This window comes from Pollicipes pollicipes, unplaced genomic scaffold (assembly GCF_011947565.3).
Source record: "Pollicipes pollicipes isolate AB1234 unplaced genomic scaffold, Ppol_2.1 Scaffold_4219;HRSCAF=4965_pilon_pilon_pilon, whole genome shotgun sequence".
In the NCBI taxonomy this organism is placed as follows: domain Eukaryota; kingdom Metazoa; phylum Arthropoda; class Thecostraca; order Pollicipedomorpha; family Pollicipedidae; genus Pollicipes; species Pollicipes pollicipes.
Genome location: NW_023596448.1, coordinates 36,164,386 through 36,184,157, shown reverse-complemented (window position 1 = coordinate 36,184,157; position 19,772 = coordinate 36,164,386). Strand labels below are relative to the sequence as shown.

The window sequence follows — 19,772 nt, the reverse complement described above, 5'->3', positions numbered from 1 at the left end:
TGAGACAAATCGTCATCTCACATGCATTAAATAAGCCGGATCGCCAACTCACGTCAATTAAATTGTCGATGCGCCGATTCTCGGCGCACTGATTATGAAGTGTCCCACATTCCGCAACGTGCGAGGCCGGGTCTGCGCCAGAAATGTATCCACTGGCCTTCACCACGAAACAGCTTCGTCCTGAAACTTGGCAAACTGAAATCGTCTTCATTTTGAAATCGCGGGATGAATCTGTTCTCTGTGATTATAACATACATGTTCCCAGTTTCATTCGAATTGGTCTCATCGAATGTAGCACTAACGACTGATTGTAACACAAGCTCAATAAAATTGCAATGAAACGGCAACGTTGTTTGGCGAGGTGTCACTGAATGCAGTGCATTGTAATCAAGTGCTAAAGCAATACTGACAAATTTTCGGGCGTAACCGCAAAATATTTCGGCATGTTCAATAGGCCCTAGGATTACTGCCAGCAAATTTGGTAGAAAAAAATACGACGGGATTATACATGGTTCCATTGGTGGCCAACTATACAGACGCGACGTCCATTTTCCAGGCGATTGTTGCAATGCTGCAAAATTACAGTATATGTACAAGATAGTGTACACTCCACACATTTGACGTATTCATCATTAAGTACGTTCTGAGAGATGCATGCATATATATATATATATATATATATATATATATATATATATATATATATATAATACAGACGCAGTTGATTGAGAACACCAGAATAGACACCATATGGTAAAATCGTTTGAATTAGGTTTTAATTGTCCCATCTGCCACCACACACCGTGGGCTTCGTCCCAAAACTTTACCCTGGAAACGCATCTGCGGAAAGTTTAACCATTCTGTTGACTGTTGCCATATTTTATACTTAAGCATCTTTATTAGTCACATCAAGATCAGGAAACTATTATGCTGCCATCGACCGAGTCAGTTTTTTCAAAAATTATATCGGCAGAGTATTGGCGCGTTCTTCCTCGCGGTAGTAAAGATCTTCATCGACCTGCGCGTCGGCTATCGAATTTTTGTGTAAGATGGCGACCGAATGTGCCCGAGGCGCTCAGAAACACGATTGACGAGGGTCCGAGGCGCTTAACAAAGCCTGTGTGAACACCATTGGAAACACATGCTGAGTTTCAATGTGTGTAGAGTACTACACTACGTCCTGACATGTAGATGACGTTGTGCTCCTGTTCTGCTTTTGCTCTGACAATTAAAAGGGCCTAAATATCACGCGATGAGGAAGCCTAAGCTCCGCGTCATTCAAGCCTTGAACGCCCAGTAGTGCACCTTTAAGGGCCTTCCGTGAAAAGCCGATGTCTTACTGCGGAAATTGCATGGGCCTCGCCGAGCTCAATTACACGCTTTCAGATAGCCGTGCCTTAATTTAAAAGCGGCGGCTAATTAGCTGGACGCTGTACCGAAATTATGCGGGCGTCGCTGTGTCGTTGGAACTGCCCGCGTGCCTACCGACTATGACACTCCGCCTTAATTGTGTACTCTCTGGCCACATTTAATTGCATTAGCTTCACACGCGAGGCTGTAGTTTTAAAATGCGTGCGGTCATGACGAAAAGCGGCGGGTGCAGGATGTAGTCGCCTTCTCTATTTAAAAACATCCTGCGTGCAGGTTTTCGCTGGGACATCGTATCTGAGCCTTCCCAAGCTGGGGTACCTTCCGTTTAAAACCAGACCGCGCATAGAGCTCACGCCACCGACAGGCTCCCGGAGAACCGGCGAGGTTATGTCTCCGCAAAAGGCACAAACAACGCCGGCCTTGACCCGAGCCGTTGCTGGTAGCGACTCCCCAGGTCGTCTGCCGTTTGGGACTGGCTCCCTCCCCCTCCCCGACCCCCCGATGGGGGGTCGCTTGGCGACGGTGGCTTGACGGTTTGGCCGGGTCGCGTCGCAACAGAGTTTTTTGCCGGCGGTGCGGTACGCGGACGCGTCCACGGATGCTGCTCGCGGGATGTGTTCGGCTGAAACTGCTCACTGATCTTGAACGTGGGGTGTGTTCGGCTGAGGCGGCTCACTTATCTTGAAGGATCAAGGATCTTGATTGATCCTTATCTTGACGGATCGAAGTCTGTTCCAACGGATTTGGGCCTACCAAACGAGGCTTTGAATTTGTATCTTTCGTATGAATTGTAAACCCCAACAAATCCGGAACGCGTGCAAAATTGTCATTCATTACGTTCTGTCTTCTTTTGTCTTTTTCTTTCTTCCTATTTTGTTTGCCAGTGATCGATACCGTGTTCATAATAGTGATAGTCATTCATAATGGAGGTATCATCAGGTGGTCATCGCTCTTCACTTCCCTTATGTTAGAGCTAACATTGGCGCCGACATATTACGGCGTAAAGAGATTGGTATTTGTAGTGAAAAGAAAGCCGTGCTATTAATCAGGGAGAGCACGTAAAAACGCTCTACACTTCCAGCCTGGAACTATCAATGGTGCACCAATACCCTTAACGGCCATTTGCGATTTTACTGACAAAGAGCCTCGGTCTCCATTGGCAATACAATTACTTTGCACGAGTGATGCCCCAGTTCCCAGCTCGTTAACCTCTGCTTTTCGCTCTTTCCCTCGCTTCCCCCTCTTTCACTCTGTCTCATGTTTTGCCGGACTTCCGCCCCATTTGCCTCGCTGGGCGATGGCTTTCTAGGGCATGTGCCTTAAAGGAACTGTCCACAGACCCCTGACGTGCCGGCAACATGGCGGGGAGCGCTCTGTGACGGCACGTCTCAGCTGTCACGGGCCAACACTAACGACCACTTGCCGGATGCGTCGGCGCCTGCTTCATCGCAAAGGAAGAAGCCACATCATCGGCTCGGTAAAAAAAACAACAACAAGGGCGATCGCCGCTCGTTCATTCCACCGAAACTCCGAAAACACTCATACATAATGCAATGGCATGCATTACAACACCCAGCACAACAATGGACGCCGTTTTTTCCTCGTTTACCATGCGCCACTTTTACAAACGGAGCACTTAGAGTGTGAATGGCGTTTGTGGTCGTTACGACAGCATTTACAATATATGTTCTGATTAACAAGTGTTGAATATAGCACCTTCCCTTCCCTACGCAGAACCCTAACATCGCTCAACAGTTACAAGAATATATAGCTTCTGAAGTAAGCGACAAAAGTACATAAACAACGCCAACACTACACATTTCACTATGGCCTCATGGCCACATTTCAGGGGTGGATGGCTATGCCAACGCGCCGGTCACGTTCGAAGGGCATTTACAAGATTTGGGCTACCGATGCTGGTGCATTGGTTGCCAATTGCCGTTTCTCCATCTTTTGACGCGGGAAATCGTATCACTTTCAGGGCTTCATTTGGCTTGTTTCCTTCCTATGTGCTAGTCAGAATTCCTGCGGCATCCATCCGCCATCAATCGCCCCTTACTGTTGTAAATTGCCAGGCATGCGTTGGCTTTGTGATGGAGTGAACACGTGTCTGCACATCGTAGTCGTGTCGCCATCATCAACGGCAAGGCGTCGGTGCGCCGCCATCAACGCAGACGTCAAACGGTGCAGATGAATCGCAACGGAAGGGATGAAGAACTGGAAAGAGACTGATGCAAATGACGCTACGTTTCCACAGGTACCAACAATTTCGAATTATATAAATCCAATACTTCTTGCTCGGCCCAATACCTTGAAGTCTGGGAACTCCCGTTCAGAACGATGGACGGTGACAGAGTTACATCTTAGATGAGGACGTGTGGTGAACGTCGCCAAAGTGAATGAAAGCTATCGCCAGTTCCGGAGGGAAACATGTTTAGTTTCATCCAAAACGGACCACCAATGATGAAAGCGTTCGTTTCATAACCTAGGTGAGTTTACAACATTAAAACGTCTGTACACCACGGAACACGTACAGTAATCATTACCAAAATTGGCGCATCGGGCTGACAGGCTCCGCTACAAAATAACAGCTGTTTTCTGTACAGAACCGCCACCATATGGTTAATTGCACTATGACCCATTCAGCTTCTAACGGATGGTGATCCATTGCCACCATACTTCCGGTAATCACAGAGAAAATTGGTGGGTAGATCAGGTTGCCCCGTTAGCACCCAACCTTGAGTCTCTAGGGAGCAGTTGTGCGGGCTTGTCAAGCTCCAGCGTATCCACACTTCCTTCATTTAGCGAACACTCTACCATCGCAACACCGACAGCCAGTGTCAATCAATGTCTGTTCGCAAACCACAATATCTGTTCATCGAAAAGCCACATGCCCTCAGGGCACTAAAACATTTCCACAACCACGCCTTCAGCTTCTGCGGTCACCACGCAGCGTCAGACGTCCGAGCCGCGCCTCACCGAGGCGTGGCTCATCACCCGAGAGGTCGGTAAGCCTTCGCCGGCGTCTGTCCCGCCGGCCGCCTCTCGGCACCGCCGTAACCCTCGCTGCGTCCCACAGCAGCTGGACTGCCCCGGCGGCGCGTCTCAGATGGCGTGCAGCGCGTGCCGTCCGCTGGAAGCCTCGCGGGACGCGCCGTCTTCCTCCCCGCGGCCTCCCTCAGCCGATGGCCGGCACCTTCAGGGTCAGGTGACCGTTGGACGTCTCGGCCAGGCTGCAGGGGTTGAGCTGAGCGTGACAGGGGAAGGCTGCCGAAGCCCGTGAGGCCGGTGCTCGGGTCGACGGACATGGCACGCTCCTCCATCTCGCGCTGGTCGACCGACTTGCCGCCCGTGGCGGCGGGGGAACACCGAGTTCTCCGCCTGCAGGGCGTTGTTGACGTCGGGTAGGCGCGCGCATTGGCACGCCTTAACGAACGACTTTCTTGAAGTTGTCGCTGAGGAAGGCGTACAGGATGGGGTTGACGGCGCTGTTGAAGTAGGTGAGCGTGTAGACGAGCAGGATGACGCAGACCATGACGGGGCTGTGGCGGACGCGCGCCTCGCTACTGAGCGTCATCGAGAGTTGGGTGACCCAGAAGGGCAGGTAGCAGCAGAAGTAGACGGTGATGACGGTCAGTACCAGCCGCGTCACCTTGCGGTGGCTCTTCTTGCGCTCGCGAGACCGGTTCTTCGGCCCCACATGGCGTAGCTTGTGGATGACGAGGACGTAAAAGACGAGGATCAGGATGACGGGCATGGCGAAGGACATGACGAAGGTGTAGAGGGTGAACGCCTTCTCGCCGCCGATGTCCTCCGGCCAAAAGATGTTACACTGGCCCTCGTACTCGGCAGCGTACATGAAGAGCGGCACCACCATCAGGGAGCTGGCCGTCCAGGCCGTCAGACAGACGATTTTGGACACGAGCGGTGTACGCCACTGGGTCGAGCTGATGGGGTGACAAACGGCGAGATAGCGGTCCGCACTCATCACCGTCAGGAACAGACTGCTGGTGAACTGGTTGATGCTGGTAATGGTCCAGTAGATCTTGCACATGACCATGCCGAACGGCCAGTGACCCAGCGACATCGTGGTCAGGATGAAGGGAATGCTGATGAGGAAGATCTCGTCCGCCACCGCCAGGTTGAAGATGTAGAAGTTGGTGACGGTTTGCATCTTGCTGTAGCGCAGGATGACGTAAATGACCAGCGTGTTACCGCTCAGCCCGATCATCATCACTGTGGCGTAGAGGATGGCGTTGATGACCTTGTAGGGGTCGGTGCTTGGCGCCACCTGGAGACAGTTGACCGTATCGTTGTCCAGCAACTGAAGCACCGTGCAGTTCTGGTACGGATTTCCTGACGCCATGGCCGAGGCGTTCGCGATGTCGTCCTAACAGGCGAAGCACCGGCGCGATGACCAGTGCCGGGACCTCCACTAGCAGCTTGGTCCACCTAGTGACGAAATTCGGTCGCCAGGATCACCGGTGGGCAGAGGCGTCGAAGACCTTAGACAGCGACGACGTCACTCAGCGGGCCGCTCGCGCGGAGCAACAGTTGCCGTCTAGGAGCCGGAGGCGCTCCAGCAGGCTCAGTCTCGGCAGCTTCCGGCGGCTGCCGGAGATCAGCGCTTCCGGCCGGGAAATCAGGGAACGTCCGGCACAGACGGGAGCCGGAGAGGCGGGCTTGCCTGGCAACGCCTGCGCGTCGAGACAGACGGCAGTAGACTGCTGACAGCGGCTCGGCGACTGGCGGGAGGCGGAGGCGGCAGGCCGGAGCGGAAGGGCTCGCGCTCGGGAGCCGACGACGTGAGGCGTGGCGCGACTTCGTGAGGCGCGCGAGGACTTCTCCCTAGCGTCCGGCCGGCAGGCGTCGCCCGTTCGGCGCCGAGCTCGGCGGGCGCCTAGAGGTGGAGGCAGCACTGCAACGAAACAGAATCGCTCCGTCAATAACGCAGGTACTTCGCGCTAGGTGAATCTTCTCGCAGCATCAAGCTCCTGAAAATGTATTCGTGCATGCAACCTCTTGCAGTATTGGCTGTAATGGTAATTGAATGGTTTTAGCTGTCTGTTACAGGACAGCGTTGCATGCTAAATTATGGAGCGCTGCTTATTTCCCGATAATAAGAGGAGGCACCGACATAAGTGTTGTGCCATACGGCATCTGCTGTGACGTTAACGCTTAGGAATGTGCAGTGATCGACGCTCTGTCTAGTGGCGACTATAGTAATGCATACAGTTAACTCCAATCAGAAATCAAGGCAAAGCTGCAATTCTTTGATGGTGTGTTTTCCTAGCAACTGTAAGTGGTAAACTGACAACGTTTTATGGTTAAAATATCAAGTAAAAGATGAACGACCGTGAAGATATCATGAACGGTTCACATCCGATGTCATTTGCTGCGTGATGCAACTACAGGGGTTGTCGTTAGATTAGTATAGTTGTCGGCCGGTCGACAAATTGGCGACAGATTAGGACAAGACAAGTGGCTCCACGACGCGGTCCTGTGCCGACGCCGCTGTCACGGCCGAGCGCGTTGGGGCTAGCGGCGATGTGCTGCTCCCCTCCCGGCTCTCGACCAGACCCCGCCGCGACACGCTCGCTCGATCAGCCATGAAGAGCGATCGGCAGGTCGCCCGGGGCCCCAGAGGGTCGCTTCGACCCGGGGCACGGCCCGTCACACCGCCCACGGCCGGCAGGGGGCTCAGCAACAGTCTGTTGTGCTTGGCGTTGGTGCGACGACGCTTGGCCAGAGTTGGTCACGGACGGACACTGCCACCACGGACGTCGTGCTGGCAGTGGGTTGCAAATGTAGGTCACAGACCGATCCCTGGCGTCGTGTGCCATGCGAAGGGTAGAGCAAAGACTGACCGCAAAGAACGGGCGGAGACCGCCCGCTGGTCAGAGGCACGCCCCCCCCCCCCCCCTAGCGTCGGAGCGGGTACCGGCAGCCGTCACTAGGCTTCTTCGCCGGAAGCTAGGCCTTCGCTCTCTTCCGCTGTGCTGTGATGTGCAGTAGCCGGATGTCCGATGCAGAATTCACGCCCGGCGGCCAAATGGTGCCCCGTTACAACGGACACCAGAGCGGCTCTATCACTCACATATGCAATATGGTGTTCATACTAGGAAGACATGCGCCCATAATGAGAAGGGAATAATAGGTTAGCGGTGGAACGAGAGGTACATGTGAAACTGGCTGGTGAATGGATGATGCAGCGTCTGGATTACGTGATAAGCACGAAGTGGTATCGCACGGTTGCCGATTGCTCGCTGCTCATTTGGCTACACAGTGCGTGATCGGGAGGATAGAGGCGCGTGTGCAATGTGCATCCATAGGACTGTGTATGTGAACATCTATTGTGAGACAAAAAACCAGCTGCTCCCGCCCAGCAGCGGGACACCCCGCCCAGCAGCAGAACACGCCGCCCAGCAACGGAAACACCCCGCCCAGCAGCGGAACACCCCACCCAACAGCGAAACGCCCCGCCCAGCAGCGGAACACCCCGCCCAGCGGCAGACCCACGCCCAGGAGCGGAATGCCCCATCCAGCAGCAGAACACCCCGCCCAGCAGCGGACCCACGCCCAGGAGCGGAACGTCCAACCCAGCAGCGGAACCCCCGCTCCACTGCCGCGCGCTGGTCCGTCCAAATAGCCCGCTCAGCAGCCGGCGCACCCGTATTTCAGCCGGGGCGCGACGCGGGCCGTGATAAGGGAGATGTGTGTGGCGTGCCCTGCATGATGAAGGCGGCGCACCGCGCATGAGCTGTGATGAACGCGCCATGCAGGCGCAATGTGCCATGCATGGCCGGTTCGTTCCCGGTAATAAGCTCGTCCTATGGCAGGCGTCTCTCTCATGATCCATTCAGTTAGTCGTTGAACTGTAAAGAAGCGTGTCCTGAGTACGAACGCCTATGAGGGGAAGAATGCACCTCAGCTTGTTCAGGTTGTCACCAGTTCGTGCGTAGCGGATTGGAAAAACGTAACGTTCCACAAAGTGTTGATTGTTAGAATGCAGTTTTCAACCCATCAGGATGTGCAATCCAACCGCCAAAATGCACGGAGCCATGCACCAGTATCTATTTGCGATGTATTGTTATATTCACTCTGGAACCATTGTTATTCATGTTATAGACAATTATATGACACGTACACTACATGACAAGTAGTCAAGCATTGCAAACCTTCGCTCACGCTCTGAGAGTGGTGAGTCGCGCTAGTTGGCGTGTATTTAACACAAGGATCTATCAGCACTTTTCAATGAGCATTACATGCACATTTATAGCAATGGTCAATGGGTGCATTGCCATCATGACCAGTATTGAGTGATCACCATACATTGCTCTTTTCAAGGCCTCGCACGTTCCCCAAGTGGGTCTTTGCTGCTGTCCCCATCAGGTCCCAGCACTTGGCCGGCCCGCTCGTTCCATCAATGTCGTGACTTCGTGTATTCACGCTTGCATGTTAACGATCGTCTTTCCCGTCTCCTTGTTTGTCCTCTCGCCAGTGTGCCATCGATCGCCGCCTCCACGCCCTAAGGCAGCACCCCCGCCTCCGGCCGATCCACCGCTCGCGTGCCACTTTTTCCCCGCTCGTCGAGGGACCATCAGGTCAAATCTCCGCCGGGTCCGAACGACTGTCCAGACTTTGTTCCGACCTCCGCTCGCGCGCGCCGTCCGCCGCTGTCATTAATCAGCTCGTTCGCCGATGGGCGAGCTCTCCCCACACACCGCTCTGTGTCAACCCGTCTGGCGGCTTCGGCGCGCCCGTAATTGGAGGCTAGCGTCCCCGTCGCTGTTTGGTGATGGGATGAACGGCCGGCTGGGACCGTGCCGGCCTTATGAGCTTTGCTGTCCGTCGTTGACAGGGCTGTCGAGGGCGTCTCGTTGAGGATGTTGTTAATTTAGGTCACCGATTTGGGTTTAAGGATTTATCTGCTGTGATAGCAGTGGTGGTTTGTATCCATATAAAGTGCCGGTATTTGTCATTGCTTTCTTTATCGCACAGTGTCAGTATATTTCCTCTTACTGCGATCAGAGTCGAAATGCGGGCACTTTTTCACGTGGCTCTGAATAAACCTAGACACTTTTCGTTGCTGCTGAGCTGCCAAGAGCAAAATAGCTCTTTCAAATGCAGGTGAATGAGGATGTCGGAAGACCAATGGTATGTATACGGGATAACGTACGTGCCGCCAAACACACGATGTCGAACTTTGCATTTTCAGTGCCGGAGTTTTCAACATTTTCAGATGCGAAAACTTCAAGGCCTTAGCTTGCATAGGTCATCGAAAACAAATGTTGTGAAGGTCATGTCGGTCATATGTGTCTCAGACACCCATTAATTTACGAGTGGCGTCAAGTGTACACTTTAAAATACTTCCGTGACTTGAAGGTCAGTTCGTCGTAGTCCATGCGTATGTGCGTACGAACATAATCCGTCGTTGTAATTCCGTATACTGCAAAGGGCCAGTTTGATGCACACACACACACACACACACACACATATATATATATATATATATATATATATATATATATATATATATATATATGTATATATGTATATATGTGTATATATATATATATATATGTATATATGTATATATGTGTATATATATATATGTATGTATATATGTATATATATATATATATATATATATATATATATATATATATAAGCGCCCTATGTGACGTATGCAGATTTGCGGAGTACGATGAGCTCTGACTGTCATTGACAAACTAAGTCAAATGCTCCAAATGGATAAATATTCATGGACACATATTTTGCGTTCCACGACCTGACTTGATATACCTTAGCACATGGTGAAGACATATTGAGATGGTTGGTGCAGTTTAGTAGGAGCTATCCGACGCAGCTTGTGTTGTGGCAGCGTGTTCAGCTTCTGATAGGGCGGGGTGGAGCATGGACACGAAATGCTTGACCCGATTGGCTTCATTTGACTTGCTACGGGTCGTACCCACTGATGGGTTACCATAGCGTGTAACCACGTGTGTCAAGGAACGCAAAGCATTATTTTCCACGTTGGCATAGGGCACGTAGTTTCCAGAATAGAACAAGCCCGACCTCATTAATTTTTCTCTATTGATTGGTTTACCCCATTAACGATATTTTGTACCAAAGTCCGCTGATGCAGATTCAGTGCAGTATTGCTGTAGCTATCCCATGCGACGTTTTGCTCGGCTTGGGCATGTACATTTGTGGGTAGTGGGGCTGTGACTAGATTTGTGCTCGGCTTCAGTAGAGTACGTCCAACTCTGATTCTGTCTCAAAGGATACAGAGTCAATTTAGACCCTGATTCCAACCGACTTTTGCAAATTGAAGCTATCTCCGCATGACTCTGATTGCTTTGAAATAAATGCGGTCGACTCTAACTCTGACCCGAGGAAATCTTGTTCAGTTCCCGACCCGACTCCATCCTGACTCTGGGTGCATCAGGTGACACAACCCTGGCTCTGACCTCCCAATATCTGATGGAGTCAGTTTCATCCCGGCGCAACCAGTGTGGCTCACTCCTGGGAAAGTGAACGTTCGTTCATAGTCGCACAAGCACGCGATCTCAGTTTTTTGTGTGTAAATGGCCAAGATGGAGTGCTCCAAACACAAATAGCCAGGTTAATTGCAACTCACCGATTACGATTCTTAAGCCCTCAGCCGTGGCCTTAGTGAACGCTACCTGTTGCCCGCCAGGTATTTCATCAACGTGCCACTCGATTTGTCATGACCCGTTGGCGGGGGGCCGATGATCTCTACCATAATCATCCACGTGCCAACGTTTATTTGAGATCCGCGTCTACCTGACGTCTACCAGAAGGCTGTGTCTACCAGGTGTGACAGAGAGAGCTGTGTCTACCACACGTCTACTGGAAGCCCGCGTCTACCAGACGTTTGCCAGAGGCCCGCGTCCTCCAGACGTTTACCAGAAGGCAGTGTACCAGGTGTGACAAAGAGAGCTGTGTTTGCAAAACCTGTATCGGAGGGGCGCGTCTACCAGACGTCTGCCGGGGGCCGCGTCTACCAGACGTCTGCCGGAGGGCCGCGTCTACCAGACGTCTGCCGGAGGGCCGCGTCTACCAGACGTCTGCCGGGGGGCCGCGTCTACCAGACGTCTGCCGGGGGGCCGCGTCTACCAGACGTCTGCCGGAAGGCCGCGTCTACCAGACGTCTGCCGGAGGGCCGCGTCTACCAGACGTCTGCCGGAGGGTCGCATCTACCACTCGCGTACAAAAGAGTCGCATCTAGAAGACTCTATTAGAGGGACTAAATTTTACTCTACCAGGGGCTCCAACCCCCTCCTCACTCCCCCCACTTGGAGAAGAAAGTGGGCCAAATCTGTGTGGGAACCATTTTGCAACTGTATTTTTGATAGGATTGTCTCATCATTTCCCACCGCTTAGCCCTCTCCCCTCAACTCATTTTACGAAATTACGCCCGCGGAGGCCACTAGACTGAGTGATTGGTGGCTGGGGCCTGCATTAAACTGACACATCACGGTTTATGTGAAGAATTCCAGGTAGGGTTTACATGAAGAACTCGGAACAAAAAGTTGTCTTAATTGCTAGCTCCAATAAAAAGGCTGCAGCCTGCAAAATTTCGAATGAAGCACTCTCAGTCGGGTTCTAAGATATCATGGCAAACTGAAAACTTATTTTCAGTTTTGTTCGTGACATACATATCGCGGATTTAGTGGTGTGTCGAAGACACAATCGCAAGATTACACTAACAACGCCAGCGACTGACTGGAATAAACAGGGTCAAATTTGAAACTCCTCTCTTTGCCTCTCCTGCCGAAATTCCAAAAAAATATCCCTTGGCATTTATTTGAGTGAGCATCTACCCTGTCATGAGTACGGGAAGCAAACACACACATATAACAGCCCCATCACTGCCCGTGCCTTACCCAGGGTAGCGCTGGGGTCAGGCGGGGCAGCTCACTCCCCGGTGCTGACTAACGGGCGACGACTGCGGTTTGCGAGAGCGCTGAGAGGCCTCTAAATATTTATGGCCTCGGCCCGACAGCGGCGGCGGTAGCCACCAAGGGTCTCTGAGGTGCACGCCTCCGCAGAGCAGAAAACTAGGACGGCCGATGGGCTCGCGATGCGCTGACACTTGCAGAAATGGGGTGCTAGCAGGGTATGCTGACAGTCCGAAGGCGGTGGTGTCGGGTATACTGACAGTTCAAACGATGTGGTGACGGGGTATGTCAACAGTACAGGCGACCCACATCGTCAGCTGCAGGTTCTCGGTGGTGACGCATTCGTACCGCCTCGATGCTCTATGTCCATCGGTGTCACTACTACTACTTCTAGTCAGACTACGGGGGTCGAGTGCGGGGCATTGAGTTGGGCTGACAGCAGGAAGTGAATTATGGTAAGGGCTTAGCCCGGCCTGGCGCGCGAGTAAATCTGAAGCGATCTATAAACGAAGGAGTGGGTTGTGGGAACGGAACTTCACTATGTTATGTACCTAAACCAGACAGTACTCATAGCCCCATTCCTCGGAGAAAAACGAGGAGAATAGAGATATAGATGCTTTGATATTTCGGCAATATGCCTTCATCAAAACGAATAGCAGGGGTGAATTCAGCGAAGGGAAAGCAGAAGGAATTCACTTCTGCTATTCGTCTTGATGAAGGCGGGTTGCCAAAACATCAACGCATTTATATATTTCTATTCTCCTGAATTTCCTCCAAGGAATAAGGCTACGACCCCTGTCTTATCTACGTGAATAATGTTCCTCACAAACGCACTTAACACTTACGCTGCGTACTTCGTCATACATGGTGGTCTGTAATCACATCAGGTTTGCACAGACCGACAAACATCTTGTTATGCTTTGAGCCTTCGCTAGCTACATACAAGGCACTCGTAACCATTTTACACAAACGTACAGACTTGGACCAGATCGCACATGAAGTCGGTGAAAGCGAGACTAGTCGACACAAAACGCAGATTGCTATAGATTATGTCGCTCCATGGTAAACCACGCCATGTCGTAGGCCGGCCACCGATGTTTCCACTTCTGCTCAATGGGGCAACTAATCTGATAGCCTGACCCCAGAGACCCAGAGCTAATGAGCACCATTCACGTTCCATGTTATCTAATGTCATAGCCCATGCCTATACAGCACAGCTCGCTGCATCAGGCTCCATCTTCGGTGTGCAGACCAATCAGAGAGCGCCTTTCATATCATTCGCAGACCTAACAATACCAAGCGAGTGGACGGAAATTGTCCAGCCGTAGGTTCTTTCTCCTATGCCGTCTGTACGGATTCCCTCTACCGGGTCTGCCGGTCCGCTACATGGGGCTGGACGGACACGGGGCACGAGGCGCGGACACGGACGGACACGCGGCACGAGGCGCGGACACGGACGGACACGGGGCAGTATCAACTTCATAAGGCTGCTCCGTGCCGGGGATCGTGTGAACATCTCATCCGGACATTTGGCTCACTCGTCCATAGCATGCAACAAGCGCACACATTTCTTCCGTGAGGGAGGAGGGGTGCGTGCATTGTGTATTCGTCCCGCATACGACGTGGCAGCGCCACCACCAAAGTCGGGGGGGGGAGGGGGGGGGGGGGGGCGCTGCCCCGTCTGTCGCCCCGTCTGTCTTCTATACGCCGGGGCAGCGCCACCACCAAAGCCGTGACATTTGTATTCTATACGTCTTTTCTATACGCCGGGGCAGCGTCGCTGCCGGAGCCATGGCATTTGTCTGTTTTTCTATACGCCGGGGGCCAACATCGGTGCCGAAGCCATGCCACCTGCCTGCCCTGTTTATGCCCGGGCCAGCGCCCCTTCCGAGGCCAAGCCACCCGGAGATGGCAAATGGCCAGCTCACAGCTGCCACCCACCGACAGGACAAGCACGGCCCCTCGCCTCAGCCGGATAGCAACAGACTCCTACCCTCTCACACGCCCTCCCACGCCCGCAGTTCATTGCCGCCAAGACTTCCACCCTCCCACTTCCCTCCCACCTCCTCCGAACCGCGACAGTCCATTGTCACAGCAGCCTCCCGTCCTCCATGTGTTTTGGAGTCCGGTAGGCCCTTGCCGCACCCACCACACCGCGGACTTCTCATCGAACACGCGTCCGCAGGCCTCAGGCCAGCTCAAAAGCCACACGGAAAGACGTGAAAGCACGAAACGCACAGCGTCACTACCCAAATAGGGATCTGACGATGATAATATGGCTTCAGCAATTCGATACTTGCCTCACTTGTCCCCCGTTCAGCATGTCGCTCACATCGTTTTCCTAGCTCCATAGTCCCTGACAAGCGCGCGCCGACTTTGCACCTATTCGTTGCGAGTGGTGCCAGAACAGTCATGCGACACTCTTGTGATTGCTCATCTTTCAAGCGGGTGTGCAATGGAGGAAGCTTCGTAATCTACCAACCCACCGCATCTGACCCGGTAAAAAGAGCCCGCGGGCTTTTTGCCGTGCTGGACCATGACTGGCGGAATTGATAACGGGTTGATAATGTTAGAATGCAGGAGAGAGCATTTCGCGCTAGAACTCATGCATGTCTTCCACAAATCAGAGTGCAATGTCACGCACAAACCAATCATACAAAATTGTGTATTTAGCAAGGGCCATAGCAAATGGAAACCCACGGTAGACATAGCACACCATTAATCCAGGTGCACAATTACGAGATTGAACAACTTAATGCAAATATCTCACCGAAAGAATCACGAATATCTGCCCAAAGTTTTAAAGCTTGGTCAGATTTCATTGAGCAGAAGCCAGGTGGGTCCTTTATATAAACACTGGAACGCACTACGCTTAGCTATTATGGTGACACCAATTGTGGGGTCAAGGTGCGCTTGAATTGTCTCATTTCATGCACAAGCCATACTCCACAGTTAATATCAATGATGAGTGAAATGACCACAGGGCTGTATAGCATTCATCGTTCTAACTTCGCCCACTGGTTAACACAGTACGCAACAATTACCCTTGCATCACATGTGTAACAGTTGTTGACTCTGAATAGTAGAAATACAGGGTTCGTCTATTCATACAAGGTTTTTTATGTAAACAAGTACATAGTTTACGACCACGATAACAAGGGCCTCTTACGTGTGATGCCCTTCACCCTTAAAGCGATTGACATTCATTTTCAACATACATGGTTCAAAAAGATGTTTGCCTTGGTTTATTCTGTCATTTCTTCTGATGCCTGAACATATGGTTTTGCCAAAAATTTCATTTCAACAATCATGACGTAAATAAAACCTTCGATATGGTTCTGAAACTTGCGGTTTTGTGGACGGATATCTAGGACGTGCTCAGCTCAGTTTTTACTTTCGTTGAAACCTTTATTGAGTATATAGTAGCATATCACGGCTTTCTGTGGCAAACCTTAAAGTGAACGATGTCTCTTGAGTGGCAGAAGCAGCGTTCTGGAGCAAAACTGTACTAGCCACCCTTGCACGTGGTGTCATGAAATGGCGCAGAGGTGGCGCTCTGGAGGAGGGAAAGCAATGGGTGAATGGTGCCAGGAGGGCTATGTGGACCGTTTCAAGGATTCCATGTGATGCCCATTCCGCGCTGTTGTATGATTTATTCCACTCAAGTTTAGCAAACGCCACATCAGAGCCTGAATCTCTGTCTTGAATCCGACTGATGACATTACGGGCCGTTGTTACGCATTCCGCCTTCTTGAGGTACACGGAAAGAAATATGCAATTTTTAGCTGCAGTGTCGCGTTAAATGCCATTATTTTTTATAGCTGCGTACTATGTGTGCTCATGTACCGTGGAATGAACTGAGGAGATTCCCCATGGTTTGGTATATCGACCATTTCTTCACCTTTTTTTGTACAAAGTCATCTGTTGATGCAGACAGCTATAGAAGACCAAGCGTATGATTCACTGAGACGACGTACAGGGGGAAAATTTCCTGGCACGTTTTGGCAAGCGGCCCAGGTTTGATTTCATCCCCTCGTTTCGATTTGTAGCTGGAAGCAGCCATTAATGCTTAAGACGCAATATGGTGCTATAAAGATACCACAGTTGGAGCGCTTTGTGTTACTGCTGTCTTAGCCCAACCATTCGTGTGAGGCAAACAAGGTTGTGCATTTGATCACACTAGCATCAATTATGCCATGTGCATAAATTTGCTACAAGAAAAACAACCAAATGTAGATTCACTTAGCTGAGCACTTGCGGGCAACATCTTGTTCAGCATGGTAATACGGCTTGATTTTGCAGGGTAGATGCCTAGTTAGCCAGAGCGGTGCGGACTGCCACTTTGGACAAAGTTGGGTCCTCTAGCAAGGAGCAATATAAACAGTAAGATCATCGAAGCACCCCCCATCCATGCCAATTGGACGCCCCATCTACCACATGATCCTGCGCATTCAGGTCAGCACCGCCGGGGGAGCGATAAACTGTTGGGCAAGAGCTCATTCTGTGCCGACGCTACGGCCAGAGCCAGCGATCTCACCTCAAATAATGGCTATCTCTTGACTGATAGGTCGGCATACGACCTGTGACGTGACATTACGTCACGAACCGTAAGCACTTCTTGACTTCACCATTATTTATGGCCGTCCCACAGTGTAAGTGTAAGAATGCAGCTACGTGGTACTAATCACCAGCTCACACTGGCAGCTTGGCCGAACAAAAAATACGTCGGCCGTTTCCGGAGAGAGTGCATTTGTAATCTCGACGTCGACGCGTCCCTAAACCCCAACAGCTCCGGCATCCGGGGGAAGCCACAAACAACGTTCGCTGTAGCGAACACCGAACCCTTACCATTTTTTGCCCAAGCACCCTTTCAACATTCAAACAGCACATCCGCACACTACCGCCACATAACACCGTTTGGCAGGCTCACATCCGTCCCCGGCCAAAAACACACCCCCGACAACTCACACCACACCCCGGGAGCAATGCACGCCACCCCACCTGCACCCGACCGGCACCCGTCGGACCGGCGCTCAGCACACGCGCAACCGAAACCCGCACCCGACCGCTACCTGACGGAATCGACGTCTCCCGAGACCGGCGCTGGCGCCGCTGTTGATCGCCGCCCGTCGACTCCGGCGCGCTGCGTCGGCCCCGACGCGGCAGCCGGTCTCTCGACCGCTGTCTTCGACCGCGGACCGCAGCGCGCGCGCGCGCGCCCGCCGCCGCCGACACATCTCATTCGGACCTGCGCGCCGCGCCGTCGGCATTGATTTCGGGGGAGGCGATGCCGGCTGCCGGCGCGACCGGCGACAGGGAGCTGACCCGTGGAGAGTAGGGGCTCGGGGGGAGGGAGGGTGCTGACTCGGGGGAGAGGGGTGGGTCCCGACGGTGAGGGGGAGCTCAGGGGAAGCGCGCGGGGATCGGAGGAGACGGGAGAGGATTTCAGGAGACTGGGGCGGAACCCCAGGGGAGAGGGGTGTAAGACTCAGGAGAGGACAGCAGGAACTCGGGGGAGAGCGGCAGGGCTCCAGGAGAGTGGAGCGGGAAACTTAAGGGAGAGGGCGGGGTACTCAAGAAAGAGAGGTGAGGATCAAGGAGGGGAGCGTGGACCCAAGGGAGAGGGATGTGGGACTCAGGAGACAGGGGTGGAGATCAGGGAGAGGGGGGCGAAGACCTAAGAGAGCAGTGGTGGGGACTCAGAGGAGAGGTGCGGTGATCAGACGAAGGGAGGTCGGAGGATCCGGGGAGATGACCTAGGACTCCAGAAGGGTGAGCGGGGAACCCGAAGGCGGAGGACTCAAGAGAGAGGGACGGAGACCGCGGCAGAATGGGGCGAGGACACTGGGCGAGAGGAGCCGGGACGCAGTGGGAGCGCCGGGGACCGCGGCAGAAGGCCAGGCCCCTGGGAGAGTGACGTGATGGGCTATCTTAGCACAAGCCCGCTGCATTCGTGGACAGATAAAGCAGCGTGTCGGTGGTGCCATCGTAAGGTGCAGGCCATGGCACTGCAGGACAGGACGTGATATCAAGAATAAATACCACAGCCTGGACCGCGGCCTGATGGGATGGTGGTTAAAGGATGACATATCAGCCGATTTACGACGTCACATTTGGGCAATATGCTGTCATTTCTTCAATGCTGCGGCAAATCTGCTTCAGTACATATGATTAATGTTCTTTCACCGTAATATTTCCTGCCCCGGATGACCTGATCTCATTTTACCAAATCAGACCAGAACATTTGCTTAAACTTCACTTGTTTCCTAAGCAGCGCCAACATCAGAAATTCAAGTTTCAAAACAGCTTGAATTATCTTGAAATATTGAGTTCGTTGAGCATTCGTGAAGAGACCGCCGCCGCCGTTTTGACGCAAACGTGGCGGCCGTGAGCTGGCTTAGTAAGAGCTGAAGGCGGCCAACTGCGGCACAAGCGATTTGGAGTTGTGCGCGTGAATCAAATAAAAACGACTCCCTCCAAATAAAATGCTCCACAGATAATCACAAGCTGGCTTTGGAACTTACGCATGCGCAGCTACTGCCCAACATTAACAATACACGTAGATAAACTGCCTTCGGTATCTCAGCCCTTCTGTGATTTGCACCAGCTGGCATCAATCGGCTTGGCTTTCATGATTACCTGGCATTCAGCAAGGAAATGGATCCACACCACCGAATGTGCCCTTAGGTTCGTCGAGGGAAAAGGCGTGCGGTGAAGAAGTTACGCAAAAACGGTACATCGCCGAAAAAGTGGAGTCTCTGTAGAGGACAGTAAATTGCCCCGTAGAGAGTGAAGAGGGTGATTAGCTACACCTTCCCAGCCAGCAAATCACAGCGAACCCAGGCAGGCCTTTATTTGGATTATCCACGGTTTAGTACGAGAAATGTTACGCTCCGCGGGCTTCATTTGGTTGGGTTAACACGGAAATTCCTGGAAATTTCTACCAAAACTTAAACGTGAAATTCCGCACTCACCCAGAATTAGGCTGCGTGGCCAGGTTATCCGATAAAAAACCCGGATTAACCTCAAGCAGGGTGCTTGGATTTTCTCGCATTGAACCATGGCGAGCTGCATGGGTCAGTCGAACCCGTGTAGAGTCAGAGTCCATCCTAATGCGCATATGTGTTAGGGTTGTCCACATTACACCCAACGTAAGTTCACGCTGAATATGAGTCACCTCTCGTCGTGCTCAATTCGAACCAAGGTTGGAGATCAAACGCCTCGGGCACTCCGCCCGCCTAAGTTTCTCTGTTAAAAATATCCGGTGTTCGTTAAAAGGTACATTACACTGTGCAGACTACGGGCGAAATTTGAGTCACGAACGTAGAGGTGGGGGAGGTAAGTCTGCAGGTGTGGTGTTTTTTGGACAAAATGGCCGCTACAGCAAACGTTGTTTGTGGGTTCCCCACAGTACGCGCCGGTGCTGTTCGGGGCTGAGGGACGCGTCGACTTCGAGGTCACAATGAGCCCACT

The 19,772-nt window shown here is 52.3% G+C and overlaps 1 protein-coding gene across 1 annotated transcript; it reads right to left on the bottom strand.

Moving 5' to 3' along the window:
• Positions 1-4,549: 4,549 nt before the first annotated feature.
• LOC119095279 (somatostatin receptor type 2-like) lies at positions 4,550-6,281 on the bottom strand. Its single transcript, XM_037218137.1, is given in 3 exon segments — positions 4,550-4,638; positions 4,710-4,812; positions 4,814-6,281. Coding segments are annotated over 3 exon segments (1,116 nt in total). The 5' UTR covers positions 5,738-6,281.
• Between the last annotated feature and the right edge of the window lie 13,491 nt (positions 6,282-19,772).